Source organism: Bombina bombina, chromosome 2, assembly GCF_027579735.1.
Source record: "Bombina bombina isolate aBomBom1 chromosome 2, aBomBom1.pri, whole genome shotgun sequence".
Classification (NCBI taxonomy): Eukaryota; Metazoa; Chordata; class Amphibia; order Anura; family Bombinatoridae; genus Bombina; species Bombina bombina.
The window spans coordinates 142079901-142105588 of NC_069500.1; the positions used below are offsets into that span (position 1 = coordinate 142079901).

Consider the following 25688-nt stretch of genomic DNA (forward strand, 5'->3'; position numbering starts at 1 on the left):
GGAAGTCACACTCCTCAGCCATACACAGTAGTCAAAATGGAGGGTGTTTCTGGCCTCACACTACGATTGGACAATATGTAGGCGTTTCCCTCTTGACACTTTGGATTGGCGGTTTGTGAAGCTATAGACCGGTATATAAGGCCATACACGCTTGAGCTTCGGCTTAAACGATTTGACACTGTAAAGTATAGCATTGATAAAGGCTATATATTAGCCGAAACGCGTTTGTTTTTATTACTTTACTCCAACACTGTACAGTCACTTCAGCCACCTGATGCCGACGTTTCCTGTTATCGGCCAGGAAACAGAAAAGTGACTGTCGGTTTGGTGTTTGTTTTTGCTTTTTGTTTCTATGGTAGTGGGTTTAGGAATTATTAGGGATGTTCTACCCTATTTTTAACTTTTAACATTAAAGTATTTAAGTTTTATATTCAATAATCAGTAAGGATGAGTGCTATTTAAGCCCCTGTCTTTTCTGTCTCTCCCCTGTTAATATTAATTTAAGGGACAGCACCGGAATCTGTTTCACAGATTCTTTTTCCTTACTTAGCATACGTGTGTAGTGCCAGTTTACATTTTCTCTAAACTATTGTATATTAATGTGAGAATTGCACTCACATTTTTCTTTTGAACTTGAGCACACACATTTTAATTCCCAACTATGGCCTCTTTTGATTTAGGAGCAGAAATGCTCCAATGGACTAATGATATAACTAATCTTACTGCTGAGTTAAAAAACAAAAGTACCATTGAAAATAATAATATTATGGAATGCTTTGATTCATTAAAAGATCTAAAGAAATTTAGAAGGAAACAAATTAAAAAACAGTGGAACATAGGAATGTACAATTTCTATAAAGACAACAATGTCATTCCTAGAGGTCTAAGATTAAAATTATTTCCGTCTTTTAGTGACTATAAACCTGAATTCAAATTAAAATGGGAAAGTGCACTAACTGAATGCTCACTCAAACTGATGGGATATTTAACAGAACATGAATTAGACAAACTAAATGAGATTAATGAGGGCATATCTAAACTATGTGATGAACTCAAACAATATGAATGTAATGAGGAATTTCAAAAGTCATATAATAAAACTAAGGGAGAGGTTGAGAAATTTGCACGGTATATCTCTGAAAGGAAAGAACGCAAAATTGACAGGGACCTCAATGACTATTCCTCAGACACAATATATACATGGGGTCAGAACAAAACAGCCAGTCTAGATATAGACAATTCAGATAAGGAAGGAGATAGTACTGATGCTGAAGTTTCTGATGGTGAGAATCTACCAAAAACTATCTTGAAAAATAGAATTGTACCTCATAAAGTGAACAATACAAACATCCCTTTAGGCGTAGAACACGAAGGGGCCGCAAGCACAAAACCCAGAACCAGGAGACAAGTCAGGTTCAATTACAAACCACAACACAAGAAGAAGTAGATAGTCCTGAACTCAATATTATTAATCTTTCTAATTTAACTCTTACTAATGATCAGATATCCGTCCTAAAAAGAGGCCTGTCGTTTATACCCACACCTAAATTCAACAAATTCGAAGCCATTAAAGATATACACCTTTTCACTCGCAAAATTCTATTGAAGAAATACTTTAGTAACTCTGAATCCAACTCCCTAAATGCTAGTGATCAAACGGCTATCAATGATTTAATTGCCCTTTTAGATCAAACCATTAGCACTACCTCTGAAGAAGATAATAGTAGCTGGCGTAAAATTCTCAAAGCAAAATCAAAATTTGTACCCCCTAACACTACGTCACATAATACATTAACCTTTCTCAATTTAGTATGCCAAGACATCCTAGAAATACAAGGTAATGATGGAGGTACCAATCACAACTTGACAAAGGGAGAATGTTTGGCACTAAAACAACTCAAAAATATGAAAGGAATACAAATAAAAAATAGTGACAAGGGAGGTAATATTGTTATTTGGCCAGATACTATGTATCGTGAGGAAGCATCACGCCAGCTAAATAACCCTTCAAATTATAAGGCACTTCTGTGTAATCCTACAGATATGTTTTTGAATAGTTATAATACACTTATTCATTCAGGCTTTACTAATGGGATTATAGATCAAAAGGAATACAAATTTCTAGAAGTCAAAGAACCAAAAACAGCCACATTATATTTGCTGCCGAAAATACATAAAGACATACACAAGCCACCAGGAAGGCCGATAGTGTCTGGGATCGGCTCCCTTACAGAAAAAGCAAGCAAAGATGTAGATGCACGTTTAAGATACATTGTAGACTCATTACCATCTTATACACGAGACACAATGCATCTACTTAACAAAATCAATGAGATCAGTATTGAGACTAACTCTGTATTAGTGTCATGCGATGTAGAATCACTCTACACCAGTATAAAAACACACTGGGGGTGTAAAGCGGTTTCATACTATCTAAACAAAAACACCAGTATGAGTGAGGAGGTTAAAGAATTTCTGCTAAATATGATAGAATTTATATTAACCCACAACTTCTTCGTATTCGATGATAAATTCTATCTGCAGATCTGTGGGACTGCCATGGGCACCTCATGTGCCCCCACATATGCGAATATATATCTGGGCTGGTGGGAGGAAACAGTAGTGTTTAATGAAAACCTAAAACACTTTACTCAATATGTCTCCCACTGGTCCAGATATATAGATGACATTCTATTTATATGGAATGGCCCTGAGAACCTCCTCACAGATTTCATTGATATCCTTAACGATAATCCATTTGGATTATTTTTAACATCTACCATACAAAAATCTAAAGTAGAATTTCTAGATCTTACTATCCACAAGAAAGGCAGCTCAATTGAAACTAATGCATACAGAAAGCCCACGTCTACTAACAATATACTACATGCAAGCAGTTACCATCATCCTGCAACAATTAAAGGGTTACCCATGGGGGAATATACTCGCCTGCGTAGAAATTGTAGTACATTAGACAGTTTCAAAAAAGCTGCACACGATCTAAGAAAAAGACTACTTGAAAGAGGCTACTCTAGAAAATCATTGGCTAAAGCCTATAACAGAGCACTGCGAAAGGATAGGAGAGAGTTATTAACTCCTAAATTTAAAGAGAATAATACTCCCCTGCGATGTATCACTACATATTCCACACAAAGTGATAAAATTACCAACATTTTACAACAACATTGGCATGTCCTTACCAGAGACGAACTATTGAAACCATTGCTACCAGATAGACCTCTATTAACATATAGGCGAGCAAACAATATCAGGGATACGCTTATAACAAGCCATTATGACAGAAATGCTAATAAATCACCTATTTATGAAGGTTCTATCGCGTGTGGGCATTGTTCAATATGCCAGCATATGGTTAAAAAACAAACAATAGTGGATAGATTTGGAAATACGTGTAAAATTAGACAACATATTAACTGCCAGAGCACTAATGTCATCTACTGTATCTCTTGCAGCTGTAATTTATACTATGTTGGTATGACAACAAGGAGTATGGGAACACGTATTACAGAACATCTCAGTAATATAAGGACTGCCCAGAGGGATGTGGATAAACATAAACAAATCACAAGTGTCGCAAGACACTTTCTACATGCCCACAATGGGAAAACCAATGCTTTAAAATGTTGGGGTTTGGAAAGACTTAAGCCTGGAATAAGAGGGGGAAGTACTGAGAACAAATTATTACAGATGGAAACTAAGTGGGTTTTTAATCTGAATACCGTCATGCCCAATGGCATGAATGAGTATAATAATTACTGGGTGTATATCTAATTGGATGACTCTTAGGCAACCTTATGCCCTTTTAATATATGGTAACCTAGTCCATTATGGTTATGCTCGTGTCTTAATGACATGACCCATAATGGCATTATATTAAGCATATGTCAGCTGTAACATACCTTACATACTTTAAATTATTGAATTTATGATCACAATATACATATATCTAAATATCCTTACACATACAGATGCAGTCCTATTTGGATGTGAACTTAATAATTTTAATATCCTCACAAATTTACCAATACTACTTATATGGATACGAGGATAAAGGGTTGTGCACATTCTTCTGCATTACTGTTACAAGTATGAATCATACTGTGTTTTTGGTGGAGAAATGTCAATCATAACAAAGTTTTAATGTTACACACTGACACTGCTGCTTATTCATTAGATCATAGTCTTAATACTTACCATCTAACCTGAAACCCAATTGAAATTTATAAATAAAATACTAAGTCGCACTGATTACGATATACGGTACTCAAGAACTATATTAATAACTATAATTGGTATATTCTTGTATCCGATAAACTTATAGTGTGTTCATTTGGAACCGGGTGTAACTTGGTTGTTTTTAAGACGTTCGCATCAGTGTACTGTTATGCTTATCACGATCGTGACAAATTCATTCACATGATATAGTGGTGTCATATAGTGATGCTTTACAGAAAATCGATCGTGTTTGAAAGCATATTTTTTGTTTCCCTGACTGGACAATATGATCGCAACATTGGTACCATACAATCGGGCATTTGTGTTAGTTCTTTTTAGTCACCCAATGAGCGTGTAGGTTATGGCGGAAGTCACACTCCTCAGCCATACACAGTAGTCAAAATGGAGGGTGTTTCTGGCCTCACACTACGATTGGACAATATGTAGGCGTTTCCCTCTTGACACTTTGGATTCGCGGTTTGTGAAGCTATAGACCGGTATATAAGGCCATACACGCTTGAGCTTCGGCTTAAACGATTTGACACTGTAAAGTATAGCATTGATAAAGGCTATATATTAGCCGAAACGCGTTTGTTTTTTATTACTTTACTCCAACACTGTACAGTCACTTCAGCCACCTGATACCGACGTTTCCTGTTATCGGCCAGGAAACAGAAAAGTGACTGTCGGTTTGGTGTTTGTTTTTGCTTTTTGTTTCTATGGTAGTGGGTTTAGGAATTATTAGGGATGTTCTACCCTATTTTTAACTTTTAACATTAAAGTATTTAAGTTTTATATTCAATAATCAGTAAGGATGAGTGCTATTTAAGCCCCTGTCTTTTCTGTCTCTCCCCTGTTAATTGTGCTTTTGGAGCCAGGGATAACTCAGAACAACCGGAAAATGCGGAGAGTTTATCACCTGGAACTGGAGGGTTTCAAAATGGAGAGCCCCAACAGCCATGGATAACGGAGCAGTTTCGTGAGTAACGAGTGCGGGCTGAAGGGGCCTGCCATCAATGGCCTCAATAGCAAGTGGAACGGACTGAGGCAAAACAGGAATGGAGTGCTTTGATACAAAAGCACTGTCAATGAAATAGCCTGCACCACCGTCAACAAGAGCCAGGGTGACTATGGAGGAGTCCACCCAGGAAAGGACAACCGTGACCAAAGGTTTCTCCTTTAGCGGTTCCGGGGACAAGGATAAACCACCAAAGGTCTGCCCTCGACAGGACCTTAGGTGTGAGCGTTTCCCGGCCATGTAGGACAAGAATTCAAAAAGGTGACCCTGTAACACACAATAGAGGCAGAGCCCCTCCCTCCTCCTAAAGACCCTCTCCGCCGCGGAGAGACGCGTGAATCCCAACTGCATCGGCTCAGCAGTACCTGGTGATTCGGGACCAGGAGGCATGGGAGGAGAGGGAAGCATGGGTGGGAACTAAAACGTAGGAGACAACGGAACAGGAGGCTTCCGCAAACGATCCTTGAAAGAGGGCCTCTCACTTAGTCTGATGTCAATTAGGATAAAAAAAGACACCAATGTCTCAAGATCTTCTGGTAAGTCTCTGGCAGCAACTTTGTATTTAATCGCATCAGACAGCCCATGAAAAAAGGAGGCAACAAGGGCTTCATTGTTCCAACTTACCTCTGCGGCAAGCGTACAGAACTCAATGGCATACTGAGCAACAGATCTTGTACCTTGCTGAATGGACATGAGTCATTTAGCAGCAGAAGAGGAGGGAACCGGAACATCAAATACCCTTCGAAAGGAGGCCACAAATTCAGGGTAATTTGAAATCACAGGTTTATTAGTCTCCCACAAGGGATTAGCCCAGGCAAGAGCTGTGTCATAGAGTAACAAGATGAGAAATCCCACCTTAGCTCTGTCAGAGGGAAACGCCTGAGGTAACATCTCAAAGTAAATGCCCACCTCAAAAACCCTCTGCACTTATTAGGATCGCCTCCATAATGCTGAGGTAGAGGTGCAGAACCGGACATGCTCCTGGTAGGACTAGGTGCAGCAGCGGAAACAGGAGCAGCCATAACTTGCGGGACACTTTCGTCCAAATGTGCAGTGTGAGTCAGCAGGGTTTGCAGGGCTAGTGCAAATTGATCCAAGCGGTGCTCCTGTTCATCCATCCTGGAAATTATAGCAGGTAAAGGTGGATTATTAGCACCATCAGGATTCATGGCCCTTGTGTAATGTCAGGGTGCCAGGAATCAGACTGAGACGAGAAGTGCAAAAATAATCACACATTTATTAATAGCAAAAAATAATAAAAAGTCCACAAGTCAAATAACAAGCCAGGAATCAAAACCAGAGCTGGTAGTCAGACGAGCCGAGTCAGGAGCCAAAGCGAGTAGTCAGACGAGCCAGAATCAGGAACAAGCCAGGGATCAGGAACCAGGAGGGACGTTAGACAGCCAGGTAATACACAGGAGCTCTCACAAACAGGTCTGAGACAACGCAAGGGCAAAGCATACGGAACAGAGGCCCTTTAAATAATAAGTGATTACATCACAATTCTGAGACTGGATCCTGTCTCACACGGATGATGTACACCAGTCTGGCCATAAAAGGAAGTGCAGGAAATGAGCAGCACCACACAGTATGCACCAGAGTCAGCAAGAGAGGTAAGTAAAATGTCTGCCAGCAGCAAATAGCAAACAAAACAGGGAAAAAACCCTGACAATTTCTGATACAGAGCCCTCCCACTTAATTTGCTGCTGCTTATTCATTAGATCATAGTCTTAATACTTACCATCTAACCTGAAACCCAATTGAAATTTATAAATAAAATACTAAGTCGCACTGATTACGATATACGGTACTCAAGAACTATATTAATAACTATAATTGGTATATTCTTGTATCCGATAAACTTATAGTGTGTTCATTTGGAACCGGGTGTAACTTGGTTGTTTTTAAGACGTTCGCATCAGTGTACTGTTATGCTTATCACGATCGTGACAAATTCATTCACATGATATAGTGGTGTCATATAGTGATGCTTTACAGAAAATCGATCGTGTTTGAAAGCATATTTTTTGTTTCCCTGACTGGACAATATGATCGCAACATTGGTACCATACAATCGGGCATTTGTGTTAGTTCTTTTTAGTCACCCAATGAGCGTGTAGGTTATGGCGGAAGTCACACTCCTCAGCCATACACAGTAGTCAAAATGGAGGGTGTTTCTGGCCTCACACTACGATTGGACAATATGTAGGCGTTTCCCTCTTGACACTTTGGATTGGCGGTTTGTGAAGCTATAGACCGGTATATAAGGCCATACACGCTTGAGCTTCGGCTTAAACGATTTGACACTGTAAAGTATAGCATTGATAAAGGCTATATATTAGCCGAAACGCGTTTGTTTTTATTACTTTACTCCAACACTGTACAGTCACTTCAGCCACCTGATGCCGACGTTTCCTGTTATCGGCCAGGAAACAGAAAAGTGACTGTCGGTTTGGTGTTTGTTTTTGCTTTTTGTTTCTATGGTAGTGGGTTTAGGAATTATTAGGGATGTTCTACCCTATTTTTAACTTTTAACATTAAAGTATTTAAGTTTTATATTCAATAATCAGTAAGGATGAGTGCTATTTAAGCCCCTGTCTTTTCTGTCTCTCCCCTGTTAATATTAATTTAAGGGACAGCACCGGAATCTGTTTCACAGATTCTTTTTCCTTACTTAGCATACGTGTGTAGTGCCAGTTTACATTTTCTCTAAACTATTGTATATTAATGTGAGAATTGCACTCACATTTTTCTTTTGAACTTGAGCACACACATTTTAATTCCCAACTATGGCCTCTTTTGATTTAGGAGCAGAAATGCTCCAATGGACTAATGATATAACTAATCTTACTGCTGAGTTAAAAAACAAAAGTACCATTGAAAATAATAATATTATGGAATGCTTTGATTCATTAAAAGATCTAAAGAAATTTAGAAGGAAACAAATTAAAAAACAGTGGAACATAGGAATGTACAATTTCTATAAAGACAACAATGTCATTCCTAGAGGTCTAAGATTAAAATTATTTCCGTCTTTTAGTGACTATAAACCTGAATTCAAATTAAAATGGGAAAGTGCACTAACTGAATGCTCACTCAAACTGATGGGATATTTAACAGAACATGAATTAGACAAACTAAATGAGATTAATGAGGGCATATCTAAACTATGTGATGAACTCAAACAATATGAATGTAATGAGGAATTTCAAAAGTCATATAATAAAACTAAGGGAGAGGTTGAGAAATTTGCACGGTATATCTCTGAAAGGAAAGAACGCAAAATTGACAGGGACCTCAATGACTATTCCTCAGACACAATATATACATGGGGTCAGAACAAAACAGCCAGTCTAGATATAGACAATTCAGATAAGGAAGGAGATAGTACTGATGCTGAAGTTTCTGATGGTGAGAATCTACCAAAAACTATCTTGAAAAATAGAATTGTACCTCATAAAGTGAACAATACAAACATCCCTTTAGGCGTAGAACACGAAGGGGCCGCAAGCACAAAACCCAGAACCAGGAGACAAGTCAGGTTCAATTACAAACCACAACACAAGAAGAAGTAGATAGTCCTGAACTCAATATTATTAATCTTTCTAATTTAACTCTTACTAATGATCAGATATCCGTCCTAAAAAGAGGCCTGTCGTTTATACCCACACCTAAATTCAACAAATTCGAAGCCATTAAAGATATACACCTTTTCACTCGCAAAATTCTATTGAAGAAATACTTTAGTAACTCTGAATCCAACTCCCTAAATGCTAGTGATCAAACGGCTATCAATGATTTAATTGCCCTTTTAGATCAAACCATTAGCACTACCTCTGAAGAAGATAATAGTAGCTGGCGTAAAATTCTCAAAGCAAAATCAAAATTTGTACCCCCTAACACTACGTCACATAATACATTAACCTTTCTCAATTTAGTATGCCAAGACATCCTAGAAATACAAGGTAATGATGGAGGTACCAATCACAACTTGACAAAGGGAGAATGTTTGGCACTAAAACAACTCAAAAATATGAAAGGAATACAAATAAAAAATAGTGACAAGGGAGGTAATATTGTTATTTGGCCAGATACTATGTATCGTGAGGAAGCATCACGCCAGCTAAATAACCCTTCAAATTATAAGGCACTTCTGTGTAATCCTACAGATATGTTTTTGAATAGTTATAATACACTTATTCATTCAGGCTTTACTAATGGGATTATAGATCAAAAGGAATACAAATTTCTAGAAGTCAAAGAACCAAAAACAGCCACATTATATTTGCTGCCGAAAATACATAAAGACATACACAAGCCACCAGGAAGGCCGATAGTGTCTGGGATCGGCTCCCTTACAGAAAAAGCAAGCAAAGATGTAGATGCACGTTTAAGATACATTGTAGACTCATTACCATCTTATACACGAGACACAATGCATCTACTTAACAAAATCAATGAGATCAGTATTGAGACTAACTCTGTATTAGTGTCATGCGATGTAGAATCACTCTACACCAGTATAAAAACACACTGGGGGTGTAAAGCGGTTTCATACTATCTAAACAAAAACACCAGTATGAGTGAGGAGGTTAAAGAATTTCTGCTAAATATGATAGAATTTATATTAACCCACAACTTCTTCGTATTCGATGATAAATTCTATCTGCAGATCTGTGGGACTGCCATGGGCACCTCATGTGCCCCCACATATGCGAATATATATCTGGGCTGGTGGGAGGAAACAGTAGTGTTTAATGAAAACCTAAAACACTTTACTCAATATGTCTCCCACTGGTCCAGATATATAGATGACATTCTATTTATATGGAATGGCCCTGAGAACCTCCTCACAGATTTCATTGATATCCTTAACGATAATCCATTTGGATTATTTTTAACATCTACCATACAAAAATCTAAAGTAGAATTTCTAGATCTTACTATCCACAAGAAAGGCAGCTCAATTGAAACTAATGCATACAGAAAGCCCACGTCTACTAACAATATACTACATGCAAGCAGTTACCATCATCCTGCAACAATTAAAGGGTTACCCATGGGGGAATATACTCGCCTGCGTAGAAATTGTAGTACATTAGACAGTTTCAAAAAAGCTGCACACGATCTAAGAAAAAGACTACTTGAAAGAGGCTACTCTAGAAAATCATTGGCTAAAGCCTATAACAGAGCACTGCGAAAGGATAGGAGAGAGTTATTAACTCCTAAATTTAAAGAGAATAATACTCCCCTGCGATGTATCACTACATATTCCACACAAAGTGATAAAATTACCAACATTTTACAACAACATTGGCATGTCCTTACCAGAGACGAACTATTGAAACCATTGCTACCAGATAGACCTCTATTAACATATAGGCGAGCAAACAATATCAGGGATACGCTTATAACAAGCCATTATGACAGAAATGCTAATAAATCACCTATTTATGAAGGTTCTATCGCGTGTGGGCATTGTTCAATATGCCAGCATATGGTTAAAAAACAAACAATAGTGGATAGATTTGGAAATACGTGTAAAATTAGACAACGTATTAACTGCCAGAGCACTAATGTCATCTACTGTATCTCTTGCAGCTGTAATTTATACTATGTTGGTATGACAACAAGGAGTATGGGAACACGTATTACAGAACATCTCAGTAATATAAGGACTGCCCAGAGGGATGTGGATAAACATAAACAAATCACAAGTGTCGCAAGACACTTTCTACATGCCCACAATGGGAAAACCAATGCTTTAAAATGTTGGGGTTTGGAAAGACTTAAGCCTGGAATAAGAGGGGGAAGTACTGAGAACAAATTATTACAGATGGAAACTAAGTGGGTTTTTAATCTGAATACCGTCATGCCCAATGGCATGAATGAGTATAATAATTACTGGGTGTATATCTAATTGGATGACTCTTAGGCAACCTTATGCCCTTTTAATATATGGTAACCTAGTCCATTATGGTTATGCTCGTGTCTTAATGACATGACCCATAATGGCATTATATTAAGCATATGTCAGCTGTAACATACCTTACATACTTTAAATTATTGAATTTATGATCACAATATACATATATCTAAATATCCTTACACATACAGATGCAGTCCTATTTGGATGTGAACTTAATAATTTTAATATCCTCACAAATTTACCAATACTACTTATATGGATACGAGGATAAAGGGTTGTGCACATTCTTCTGCATTACTGTTACAAGTATGAATCATACTGTGTTTTTGGTGGAGAAATGTCAATCATAACAAAGTTTTAATGTTACACACTGACACTGCTGCTTATTCATTAGATCATAGTCTTAATACTTACCATCTAACCTGAAACCCAATTGAAATTTATAAATAAAATACTAAGTCGCACTGATTACGATATACGGTACTCAAGAACTATATTAATAACTATAATTGGTATATTCTTGTATCCGATAAACTTATAGTGTGTTCATTTGGAACCGGGTGTAACTTGGTTGTTTTTAAGACGTTCGCATCAGTGTACTGTTATGCTTATCACGATCGTGACAAATTCATTCACATGATATAGTGGTGTCATATAGTGATGCTTTACAGAAAATCGATCGTGTTTGAAAGCATATTTTTTGTTTCCCTGACTGGACAATATGATCGCAACATTGGTACCATACAATCGGGCATTTGTGTTAGTTCTTTTTAGTCACCCAATGAGCGTGTAGGTTATGGCGGAAGTCACACTCCTCAGCCATACACAGTAGTCAAAATGGAGGGTGTTTCTGGCCTCACACTACGATTGGACAATATGTAGGCGTTTCCCTCTTGACACTTTGGATTCGCGGTTTGTGAAGCTATAGACCGGTATATAAGGCCATACACGCTTGAGCTTCGGCTTAAACGATTTGACACTGTAAAGTATAGCATTGATAAAGGCTATATATTAGCCGAAACGCGTTTGTTTTTATTACTTTACTCCAACACTGTACAGTCACTTCAGCCACCTGATACCGACGTTTCCTGTTATCGGCCAGGAAACAGAAAAGTGACTGTCGGTTTGGTGTTTGTTTTTGCTTTTTGTTTCTATGGTAGTGGGTTTAGGAATTATTAGGGATGTTCTACCCTATTTTTAACTTTTAACATTAAAGTATTTAAGTTTTATATTCAATAATCAGTAAGGATGAGTGCTATTTAAGCCCCTGTCTTTTCTGTCTCTCCCCTGTTAATTGTGCTTTTGGAGCCAGGGATAACTCAGAACAACCGGAAAATGCGGAGAGTTTATCACCTGGAACTGGAGGGTTTCAAAATGGAGAGCCCCAACAGCCATGGATAACGGAGCAGTTTCGTGAGTAACGAGTGCGGGCTGAAGGGGCCTGCCATCAATGGCCTCAATAGCAAGTGGAACGGACTGAGGCAAAACAGGAATGGAGTGCTTTGATACAAAAGCACTGTCAATGAAATAGCCTGCACCACCGTCAACAAGAGCCAGGGTGACTATGGAGGAGTCCACCCAGGAAAGGACAACCGTGACCAAAGGTTTCTCCTTTAGCGGTTCCGGGGACAAGGATAAACCACCAAAGGTCTGCCCTCGACAGGACCTTAGGTGTGAGCGTTTCCCGGCCATGTAGGACAAGAATTCAAAAAGGTGACCCTGTAACACACAATAGAGGCAGAGCCCCTCCCTCCTCCTAAAGACCCTCTCCGCCGCGGAGAGACGCGTGAATCCCAACTGCATCGGCTCAGCAGTACCTGGTGATTCGGGACCAGGAGGCATGGGAGGAGAGGGAAGCATGGGTGGGAACTAAAACGTAGGAGACAACGGAACAGGAGGCTTCCGCAAACGATCCTTGAAAGAGGGCCTCTCACTTAGTCTGATGTCAATTAGGATAAAAAAAGACACCAATGTCTCAAGATCTTCTGGTAAGTCTCTGGCAGCAACTTTGTATTTAATCGCATCAGACAGCCCATGAAAAAAGGAGGCAACAAGGGCTTCATTGTTCCAACTTACCTCTGCGGCAAGCGTACAGAACTCAATGGCATACTGAGCAACAGATCTTGTACCTTGCTGAATGGACATGAGTCATTTAGCAGCAGAAGAGGAGGGAACCGGAACATCAAATACCCTTCGAAAGGAGGCCACAAATTCAGGGTAATTTGAAATCACAGGTTTATTAGTCTCCCACAAGGGATTAGCCCAGGCAAGAGCTGTGTCATAGAGTAACAAGATGAGAAATCCCACCTTAGCTCTGTCAGAGGGAAACGCCTGAGGTAACATCTCAAAGTAAATGCCCACCTCAAAAACCCTCTGCACTTATTAGGATCGCCTCCATAATGCTGAGGTAGAGGTGCAGAACCGGACATGCTCCTGGTAGGACTAGGTGCAGCAGCGGAAACAGGAGCAGCCATAACTTGCGGGACACTTTCGTCCAAATGTGCAGTGTGAGTCAGCAGGGTTTGCAGGGCTAGTGCAAATTGATCCAAGCGGTGCTCCTGTTCATCCATCCTGGAAATTATAGCAGGTAAAGGTGGATTATTAGCACCATCAGGATTCATGGCCCTTGTGTAATGTCAGGGTGCCAGGAATCAGACTGAGACGAGAAGTGCAAAAATAATCACACATTTATTAATAGCAAAAAATAATAAAAAGTCCACAAGTCAAATAACAAGCCAGGAATCAAAACCAGAGCTGGTAGTCAGACGAGCCGAGTCAGGAGCCAAAGCGAGTAGTCAGACGAGCCAGAATCAGGAACAAGCCAGGGATCAGGAACCAGGAGGGACGTTAGACAGCCAGGTAATACACAGGAGCTCTCACAAACAGGTCTGAGACAACGCAAGGGCAAAGCATACGGAACAGAGGCCCTTTAAATAATAAGTGATTACATCACAATTCTGAGACTGGATCCTGTCTCACACGGATGATATACACCAGTCTGGCCATAAAAGGAAGTGCAGGAAATGAGCAGCACCACACAGTATGCACCAGAGTCAGCAAGAGAGGTAAGTAAAATGTCTGCCAGCAGCAAATAGCAAACAAAACAGGGAAAAAACCCTGACAATTTCTGATACAGAGCCCTCCCACTTAATTTTGATAAGTTAAAAAAAATGAAAATCAGACAAGGCCTAAACCTGGAAATTGAGCTTGGGTCATCATGTACTGGGTTTCCCTTCCTAAGGGGTAGTTGCACTGGGGCTTTATGTATGGTGGTACCTTGAGTGCTAGAGGGTACAAGTAAAGCAGTTACAAGTAAGGCAGTGGGCAAGCTCACAAATAGGGTGTATGGATAAGGAGGGATCTGAAATAAGTGGTATTGTGGTAGGTAGGTAAAGTCAGTTGAGAGTTAGGTGCAGTTAGGGTTAACTTGAGGTGGAGGTGTGGTTAAGGTAAATTTGTAATGGAGCAGATGGTGCAGTTAGAGTAACCTTGCAGCAATAGAGGCTGGTGCAGTCAAGGTTAGCTTCTTTTGCAAAGCTGGAGCAAGTAATGATAGTATACAGTGCTGGGGGTTACTGGGACATTCATGGTAAAATTGCAGGACAGGCAGTGAGGTAGAGGACAGTATGGTGGAGGAGAGTCCTAGTAAGGGTTATTTTGTGGGCCAGTGTTGTTAGGGCAGTGAAGAGCCTTAGGGTATTACAAGATACCCTTATTATAGTGACACAACTGTATAACGTAGATACCAAGTACCTATTCCATCAAAAGGGGCTTTTATGTTTATGGCTATTGTCAGATATCTTATGATGGGACATTATGTCCACCTGGAAGGAGCTATCACATTGCTGAGGAGTTATTATTGCAGCCTTATAAAAAATAACTATCTAATGTAATGTGGCCTTAAACAAGAGAATGCAATTATGTCCTTATACCGGCTCTTATTAGCTTGTCTATTGTAATATTAGTGTTATCATCTCTTGCAAGTTATACGGCTAGATTACGAGTTTTTGTCGGTAAGGTGCTAACACTTAGTTTATGCTCACCTACAAACAACGCTGGTATTACGGGTTTTTACAAACCCGGTGTTAGACGCAAAAAAGTGAACGGAGAGCAAAATTTAGCTCCACATCTCACCTCAATACCAGCGTTGCTTACGGTAGCGGTGAGCTGGCTAAACATGCTTGTGCACGATTTCCCTATAGGAATCAATGAGGCAGATTCCGCTGAAAAAAAACCTAACACCTGCAAAAAAGCAGCGTTCAGCTCCTAACACAGCCCCATTGATTCCTATGGGGAAATACATTTTATGTCTACACCTAACACCCTAACATGAACCCCGAGTCTAAACACCCCTAATCTTACACTTATTAACCCCTAATCTGCCATTCCCGACATCGTCGCCACCTGCATTATATTATTAACCCCTAATCTGCCGCTCCGGACACCGTTGCCACCTACATTATACTTATGAACCCCTAATCTGCTGCCCCCAACATCGCTGAACCCTACATTATATTTATTAACCCCTAATCTGCCGCCCCAAATGTCGCCACCACCTAACTACACTTATTAACCCCTAATCTGCTGCCTCCAACGTCGCCGCCACAATAATAAATATATTAACCCCTAAATCTAAGTCTAACCCTAACCCTATCCCTCCCTAACTTAAATATAATTTAAATACATCTAAATAAAATAACTTTAATTAACTAAATAATTCCTATTTAAAACTAAATACTTACCTATAAAATAAACCCAAAGCTAGCTACAATATAACTAATAGTTACATTGTAGCTATCTCAGGGTTTATTTTTATTTTACAGGCAACTTTGTATTTATTTTAACTAGGTACAATAGTTATTAAATAGTTATTAACTATTTTATAACTTCCTAGTTAAGCTAAGTACAAATTTACCTGTAAAATAAACCCTAACCTAAGTTACAATTACACCTAACACTACACTACAATTAAATTAATTCCCTAAACTAACTACAATTAATTACAATTAAATTAAATAAACTAAAGTACGGGAAAAAAAACCACTAAATTACAGAAAATAATAAAATAATTAGAAGTTTTTAAAACTAATTACACCTAATCTAATCCCCCTAATAAAATAAAAGAGCCCCCCAAATAAAAAAATCCCTACCCTATACTAAATAACAAATAGCCCTTAAAAGGGCCTTTTGCGGGGCATTGCCCCAAAGTAATCAGCTCTTTTACCTGTAAAAAAAATGCAATACCCCCCCCCAACATTACAACCCACCACCCACACACCCAACCCTACTCTAAAACCCACCCAATCCCCCCTTAATAAAACCTAACACTAACCCCTTAAAGATCACCCTACCTTGAGACGTCTTCACCCAACCGGGCAGAAGTGGTCCTCCAGACGGCCAGAAGTCTTCATCCGATCCAGGCAGAAGTGGACCTCCAGATGGGCAGAAGTCTTCATCCAGGCGGCATCTTCTATCTTCATCCATCCGGAGAGGAGCGGGTCCATCTTCAAGCCATCCGACGCGGAGCATCCTCTTCCATCCGACGACTAACACTAAATGACGGTACCTTTAAGTGACGTAATCCAAGATGGCGTCCCTTCAATTCCGATTGGCTGATAGAATTCTAGCAGCCAATCGGAATTAAGGTAGAAAAAATCCTATTGGCTGATGCAATCAGCCAATAGGATTGAACTTCAATCCTATTGGCTGATCCAATCAGCCAATAGGATTGATCTTGAATTTTATTGGCTGATTGGAACAGCCAATAGAATGCGAGCTCAATCCTGATTACTTTGGGGCAATGCCCCGCAAAAGGCCCTTTTAAGGGCTATTTGTAATTTAGTATAGGGTAAGAGTTTTCTTTTATTTTGGCGGTCTTATTTATTTTATTAGGGGGATTAGATTAGGTGTAATTAGTTTAAAAAACTTGTAATTATTTTATTATTTTCTGTAATTTAGTGGGGGTTTTTTTTTCGTACTTTAGTTTATTTATTTTAATTGTAATTAATTGTAGTTAGTTTAGGGAATTAATATAATTATAGTGTAGTGTTAGGTGTAATTGTAACTTAGGTTAGGGTTTATTTTACAGGTAAATTTGTACTTATTTTAACTAGGAAGATATTAAATAGTTAATAACTATTTAATAACTATTGTACCTAATTAAAATCAATACAAACTTGCCTGTAAAATAAAAATAAACCCTGAGATAGCTACAATGTAATTATTAGTTATATTGTAGCTAGCTTAGGGTTTATTTTATAGGTAAGTATTTAGTTTTAAATAGGAATAATTTATTTAATTGTAGTTATTTTATTTAGATTTATTTAAATTATATTTAAGTTAGGGGGTGTTAGGGTTAGACTTAGATTTAGGGGTTAATAACTTTATTATAGTGGCGGTGACATTGGGGCGGCAGATTAGGGGTTAATAAAATTTAACTAGTGTTTGCAAGGTGGGAGTGCGGCGGTTTAGGGGTTAATATATTTATTACAGTGGCTGCGATGTCCGGTCGGCAGATTAGGTGTTAAAAAATTTATATAAGTGTTTGCAATGTGCGGGGGGGCCTCGGTTTAGGGGTTAATAGGTAGTTTATGGGTGTTAGTGTACTTTTTAGCACTTTAGTTAAGAGTTTTATGTTACAGCGTTAGCCCATAAAACTCTTAACTACTGACTTTTAAATGCAGTAGGAGTATTGACAGGAGAGGGTGTACCGCTCACTTTTTCCAAGACTCGTAATACTGGCATTAGGCAAATCCCATTGAAAAGATAGGATACGCAATTGACGTAAGTGAATTTGCGGTATGCTCGAGTCGCAGAAAAAAAGTGAGCGGTACACCTGTACCTGCCAGACTCGTAATACTAGCGGGGGTTAAAAAGCAGCATTGGGACCTCTCAACGTTGCTTTTTAAGGCTAACGCAAGACTCGTAATCTAGGCGATAGTGTTTTAGCTCAGCCAGTATATTCCCTTTGCTCCAGACAATACAAGATTTAATGAAACTCTATGAGTCCCCATCCTATTTCAATAATCAGCCGCCGCCTGGTAATATTAGCCTAGAAGTGTTTAATAGCATTGGAACAGTAACTTAGTAAACATTAAATACATATTAAAGGAATATTGAAATAATGTGTTCTCTTTGTAGCATGGAAAAAGTATTTAAAAATCTTTTTTTTTTTTAAAAAAAACAAAAAACAATGTGCTGAGAAGTTCTAAGAAAAAATCAAGAATTTGTTTTACTTTAATGCTAGTGGTGTCATGTGAGAGATGTCATTATCAACCAATGAGCAATTAATACTTAAAGGGACATAATGTTCAAAAAATTTCTTTCATGATTCAGACAGAACATCCTATTTTAAACCACTTTCCATTTAAGTTCTATTATCCAATTTTATTCATTTTCCTTGTATCCTTTATTGAAGGAGTTGCAATGCACTACTAGGAGCAAGCTGAACATATCAAGTGAGCCAATGACAAGGAGGCATATATGTGTGGCCACCAATCAGAAGCTAGATCCCTGTAGTGCATTGCTGCTCCCGACTCTACACAGAATGCTTTTCAACACAGATACCAAAAGAACAAAGCAAATTCAATAGTAGAAGTAAATTGGAAAGTTGTTTAAAATTGCATGTTATCTTAACCATGACATTTTAATTTTGACTTTACTGTTCTTTTAAGTAAGTATGTTTAAACTGTACTTCGTATGCATAATCATTTAAAGGCACATTAAAGCGGCAGTAAACTATATCTTTTCCTGCAATGGTTTTATAGCATTGCATGATTTTAGAAACCAATGTCCACTTCTTACAGCGTGAATAGAAGTGTAAGTTATATTTCAGTACAACTTTGTTTGCCCTCAAATGCATGTGCTGCCTGGTCTATAAACTGTAATGGGATTGTGATACTTGCTGCATAGTCAGCTACAGCCAGCAATTGTGCTCTCTCTCTACATAACTATGTATGCTGATGCTTCCATTACAGTCTATAGGGCAGGTGGTTGCCGTCCAATTAGCTGTAAGCCTCCCTGCATGTAAAGAAGCAAAATAAAAAGTCTCTGGAAGAGGGGCTTTCAGCTCAACACCTAAGAGAACCCTTGGATGGGTGCTGAAATACAAGTTCCATTTCTATTCACGCAGTAAGAAGCATTGCAGGAAGAGATATAGCTTATTGTCCCTTTAAATGTATTTCAGTAAAATAAACTTGTGTAGTCTGTGTGATAACTTACAATAATCGTTGTGAAGGCCGGTAAGGTGAAGTTTTACTTCGGGTTTTAAACTGCTACAATAATAGTTATCTTCCACATATGTCCGACCGACTGTTCTTTTCTGTTTAGTTTCTTGGCAACCTAAATATCAGGATATAGCAAATATTTAATTATTTATTTATCAGCAATTTCGTACTTATTTGTAGCAATAATAATGGATTATTGAGAAAATAACACATTAATGAACAAAGAAAATGGACACAATGAGCAAAAGCAGGAAGTACTAATCAGCCAATAAGCATTAACAGCAGGAAGCCAATGAGCAGTAGTATGAAGTGCCTCTTAGCCAATCAGAGTTTATTATCACAGTTTTTATTACACTGGTATTGTTACATTGTATCCCTTTTATTATTGCAGTTTTTATTAAACAAGAAGGGTTTAACTGATACAGGTGTATTTGCTTCATTATTTATTTTGATATTTAAAATGGTATTTTCTTTTTAGATAGGCTAAATATACAGTACTGTGCAAACGTGTTAGGCCACTATTAGATTTGTTGTTTTGGCAATGGTATAATGACCATATATAATTATTTCTCAGTCTATTTATTAGAATACAACCATAAAATACAGGATATTTGTATGCAATATTAAAAAACAGAAACAAATCAGAAAAACAGCCTCTATAGGCTAAAGTGGCAAGTATTTAGTGTGACCTACCCTTACACTTGAGCAATAGCAGGAACCTGGCTCTCATAAACCTAAATGGAATGAACCCTAATTAATGTCAGTGCTAACACCTATATTGTCATACTATTTCATTTCAACATGACTGCTGTGAAAAATGTCTATTACACCATGTTTTTGCAAGACATGTTTGAGCATTACATACACATGTAGTATGAGTTTAATTCATTAGAAGCTTGCTAATAAGACTAACTTTCAATCACATCATTCCTTTCAAAATGCCAAAGATCACAGAATTTAACATAAAATCATACTTTTGCATCAGCAAGGTCACTCTGAAAGGGAAATCAGCAAACAAACTGGATACTCAAGATGTGGTATTCAAGCTGTTTTAAAGAAAGTTGAAGAATCAGAGAGGTCAAAGACAAGAAAACTTTCAAAATCTGATGAGAAGTTTCTCAGAGTATCTTATTTGAGAGACCAGAAGAAGTCTAGCCAGGACCTGGCTCAGAATCTGGCAGCTTCATCGGGATACCAAGTTGACCCTTCTACAGTTCGAAGAAGCTTGATCAAGTATGGTCTTTGTGGAAGGGTAGCAACCGAGAAACCACTTTTTCAGAGGGGGCACAAGGTGAAAAGGCTAAGATATGCTAAAGCTCTCAAACATTTGAATGAAGATCAGTGAAAAAAAGTATTTTGGAGTAAAGAATTCAAGTTTGAAATGTCTGTGTCCAATCGTTGACAATTTGTAATAGATAAAGAGTTGGAGAAAGATGGAAGAATGAGTACTTGCGGCCTTCAGTGAAACATGGTGGAGGGTCTGTCCTGGTTTGGGCTGCGTTTGGGGCTGCCAGTGGTGTTGGCAATATTGATGGGATCATGAATGCTGAAAAGTACAGACAGTTTTTAATTCATCATGCCATTCCTTCTGGAAAGCACCTGATTGGGAATGTTTTTATTTTTCAGCATGATAACGATCCCAAGCACAATGCTAATGCGGTGAAATCATATTTGGAGAGAAAAGCAGCTGATAAAACACTGAAAGTCATGGATTGGCGTTCACAGAGTCCAGACCTAAATATTATAGAGACAGTATGGGATTACCTGGACAAAGAAATATATAAAAGACAACCTAAATTTAAAGAAGAACTCTGGGAAGTGCTGAAAGAAGCCTGGTAAAATATACCAGAAAATTACTTCAGAAAACTTCAGGACAGTCTCCTCAAAAGAGTTCAAGATTAGCTTAGCGCCAAGGGAGGTCACACTTAATACTGACTGTTGCCTGAAGAAGCCATTTTTTTCTGAAAAGTGTGTTTTTTATATTTTGTGTACATATTTCCTATATTTTCTGTTTGTATCTTACTAAAGATACTGAAAAATAAATATGGATGGTCATTAAAACTTTGCTAAAACAACAAAGCTAATGGTGGCCTAAGACTTTTGCACAGTATGGTATTATTTTTATCAAAATAGCGCTTTTGTGCAATGCTGAATTCCGACAGCGGAATTCAGCCCGCCAGAGGCGAGCTGCGGCAGACAGGGGCACATATGTACGCCCCTGTCCACCATTGCTTGATAAATCAAGCCCATAGTCTATAACAGCAATTAAACACTGCAGAGCAAAATAAACGTTTTAAAATCATAAACGCTCTCATCATTTTATTAGCACTATTTGCAAAGATTTGCAAATCAAGAGTAGCTTAGATATACAATACACCTCTTGAAAAGCCTGGTGGAATCCATTTTCCTACCCTCCTTTGTTGTGCAGTGGCTGCACTGTGCAATTTTTCCTTAGCACAGTGCAGCCATAGCTAAGCACTGTTTGAAGAAAACAGTCAAAAGCACATTGATTGGTGACTAGCTCTCATGGATTTTTTTAACCCTGCCTCCTAGCCTTTCCCAGTCTGCAATGCTGTGACTGCTGAATGTAAGACGTTCTTGCGAGCAAAGCACCTTTTCATTACTGCATTTTAAATTATAATTATGTGATAATACACCAAGAGCAAAGGAAACAAATGTATTCATTATTTTTATGCAGCTAATTTGCAATGCAATTTTCTGCTGCTGCATTGTTTAAAATTGCATGCCCTATCTGAATCATGAATATTTAATTTTGACTAGACTGTCCCTTTAACTAAGAAACTATATCATATCTATCTATATATACATGTTTCTAATTAAGAAATGGTAGTAAAATATATTCTCATTGGGGGCGTGTACGGGCTGCAGCCATGACAGGCTGTAATATCAGGAGCTGCGAGATATAATATGATTTTCCAACCAAATATCTTAGAAATATTTTCTCATAAAAGCATATAAATGGTGTATCTGTACATCTGAAAGTGAACTGAGAGAAATAATATATAGCTTGTCACATTTCGAATCTCATGGTCTGATCTGGACTGTTGGATCTCAGGCGGCAGCCTACTATACAGATCCCGACAACCCCCCCCCCCCCCCCCGGTTCACAGGGTAATCAGACGACAGATGTCTGCTAGTTGGACTACAATTTTCTTCCCTAAGGACTGAGACTATCTACATTGAATTTGTACAACAACCACTATTATCTTAAGTGCAATTATGCTACCGGTTAATAGTCTGAGTTGTTCTGTGAAAATCAGACAGCAAGTGGATAAATGGGAACATTAGACCTTGTGGCTACTGGATGACCACTTTGGCAGCCTTTAACACCAGCTAAGAGAAGCTTTCTCAAAATTGCTTTTGCAAGCTCCAGACCATACTGTGAGCCCTGCCATACTTACTGGAGACACTCAAAATTCACGTGGCCCTAGAAAGTTCACAGAGAGCGGCGACACTGCAGCTGACCATGACACAGTGGTGATTCCAGGTGTTGGTGGTCTGGAAGAGGAACTCTTCACAGCAGGGATCAAAAGATCGCATGGCCCTTATACACAGACTGAGGACCAGTATGGTGGCTCTGGAGGGGATGCTATGGTTACAGCTGCTGTCCCAGACGGTGTGACAGCTATACAGTTCATGGTTCAATGAATCTGCCGCTTTCACTAGTAGATTATAGAGCATATGGACCTCAACTTGTGTAATCCTGGAAGGTATGAGTGCACACATGGTCTGGAACATTATTCTAGGAGATTGTTGTTTAACTTTGGGGGGAAATCTGAGAGCCGGCATAGGATGAATTTTCATTGATTTGGACTTGCCCTAATGTGAGGATTAGTAGATTAAGCTACATGGTATTGGGGCATATTTAGTTCCTACAGTCCTCACAAAAGTTGACAAACTAACCAAAATTTTTAATAGGAGGCTTTTTTCAGCTAGTCCAACCCGGACTTGATGATAATATGACTTAATCAATTTATCCAGATGTAAATTAGTATTTAACTCTTATTACTTAGCCCTACACCATGTGTAATGTGGAGGGGTTAACATATAAAAGCTGAGTTACAATGATAGATATTTTGAATATTGATCTTTACAGATTTAACCCATTCAGACTTTACATACATAAAGTTTTAAATTGGTGGACAATACTCTATTAAAATACTCATCTCTCTTTACTTCTTATATTGTACTACCTACCAAATTAAGCGATTATATTTACTGATGCCTAAATTACACCCCAAGGAACCGGTTAGTTCTACATATTGTTTTATAATTAGGGTGACCATATTGCCGCTTTAAAAAGGGATACATATGAAACATACATATGACAGGGTTCTTATACAAAACATTTATTTAAACAGCCCTGAAAACAGCCCTGTCATATGTATTTTTCATATGTGTCCCTTTTTAAAGCGGCAATATGGTCACCCTATTTATGATGGTTTCACTCCTTTTAGGTTTATTATGTCCTTTTTTCCTAATATATTCTATTGCACATATTATGAGTGCAATTGCTAACAAATTTATACATTAATAGTGGTTCAATTGATAACAGCCCCTAAGGGTTTTGAACTCATAACACTATTTTAATAATGTTTGAAAGTTTCATATAACTTTGCAAAACTCAAACAAGCTTAAATCTTAGCTGAGGGTCCAAAAGTGGCCCTATATTCTCAAGCGTCCACCGGTAACTGCTATTTACAATAGAACTAAGAGTGGCTTTAGCTTGGTAAAGGAGGTGCAATATCATTTAAAAGAAAAAGAGGCCTTCATGCTAGAGGTCATAAATAGCTGTGTTACTATATTATCTATGTATGCTGTAGACATTGTTTTCATGGGATGTGTTTTTTCGCTTTTATTTATGTAAAACAAATGTTGATATAACCTGACTACCGTTCTTTTTGACATTGCTCTATCTAGTGTGTATTTCTGTACTACCCAAGAGCTGTGGTATTTCTGTATCTTGACACTGACTATTTGTTACGTCATTGCTTAAACCTCAATAAAATAATTTAAAAAAAGAAAAGATATTCTCATGAATACAAATAAGTATTGGCTAATAGGTTATTCCTTTTATATGTTTAGTCTTCTCATTACTCTCAACAAATATGAAGTGTGAATCTCTCACACAGTAACCACTAAATATACACTGATAATCTAGTTTACTAGACTTCACACTGTGGTCACTTAGCACATAGCTAGAGTATAGTGATGAGGAGTAACAGCGCATCATTGCATTTCTGCTATTTCACATAAAACAAATCTTTAATCACAGTACGTGTCCAGTGAATAAGTTCACCTTAAGAACAAACAGAACATTTTAAAGTGACAGTCTACTCAGAATTTTTATTGCTTAAAAAGATAGATAATCCCTTTATTACCCATTCCTCTGTTTTGCATAACCAACACGATTATATTAATACATTTTTTCCTTGTATCTAACCCTGCAGACTGCTCTCTTATCTCATTTCTTTTGACATACTTGCATTTTAGCCAATCAGTGCTGACTCCTATGTAACTCCACAGAAGTGAGCACAATATTATCTATATGGCACACGTGAACTAGCACTGTCTAACTGGGAACAACTGTCAAAATGCACCGAGATTAGAGGCGGCCCTTTAACCCTTAACGACAAAAAGTGTCAGTTAAGAACCAATGACGTGATCGCTTCCAGCTGCTTTCAGGGTATGGCAGCGATGCCTCAATATTGACCAAGATGGTGGAAAATAGGTAGAGGGGGGAGGGTTAGAGAGCAATTTGGGGGGTATTTAAGATGGCGGTGACAATTGTGAGATGGGGAGGGAAGAGAGCTGTTTGAGGGGGGTCAGGGAGGGATCAGGGGTGGGATGTGTCAGGTGGGATGCTAATCTCTACACTAAAACTAAAATTACCCCTACAAGCTACCTACAAGCTACCTAATTAACCCCTTCACTGCTGGGTATAATAAAAGTGTGGTGCGCAGCGGCATTTAGCGGCCTTCTAATTACAAAAAATCAATGCCAAAGCAATATATGTCTGCTATTTCTGAACAAAGGGGACCCAGAGCAGCATTTACAACCATGTGTGCCATAATTGCACAAGCTGTTTGTAAATAATTTCAGTGAGAAACCTAAAGTTAGTGAAATAGTTAATATTTTTTTTATTTGATCGCATTTGGTGGTGATATGGTGGAATTAAATGAATGGGCCTAGATCAATACTTTGAGTTGTCTACTACACTACACTAAAGCTAAAATGAACCCTACAAGCTCCCTAATGA

At 38.3% G+C, this 25688-nt stretch overlaps 1 protein-coding gene across 1 annotated transcript in view; it reads right to left on the bottom strand.

Moving 5' to 3' along the window:
* Positions 1-25688, bottom strand: part of CDC20B (cell division cycle 20B) — a 129654-nt gene that overhangs the window by 82698 nt on the left and 21268 nt on the right. Inside the window, exon 5 of the mRNA XM_053699688.1 lies at positions 19404-19523. Within this exon, the coding sequence (XP_053555663.1) occupies positions 19404-19523 (120 nt within the window). The remainder of the gene's footprint in view (positions 1-19403; positions 19524-25688) is intronic.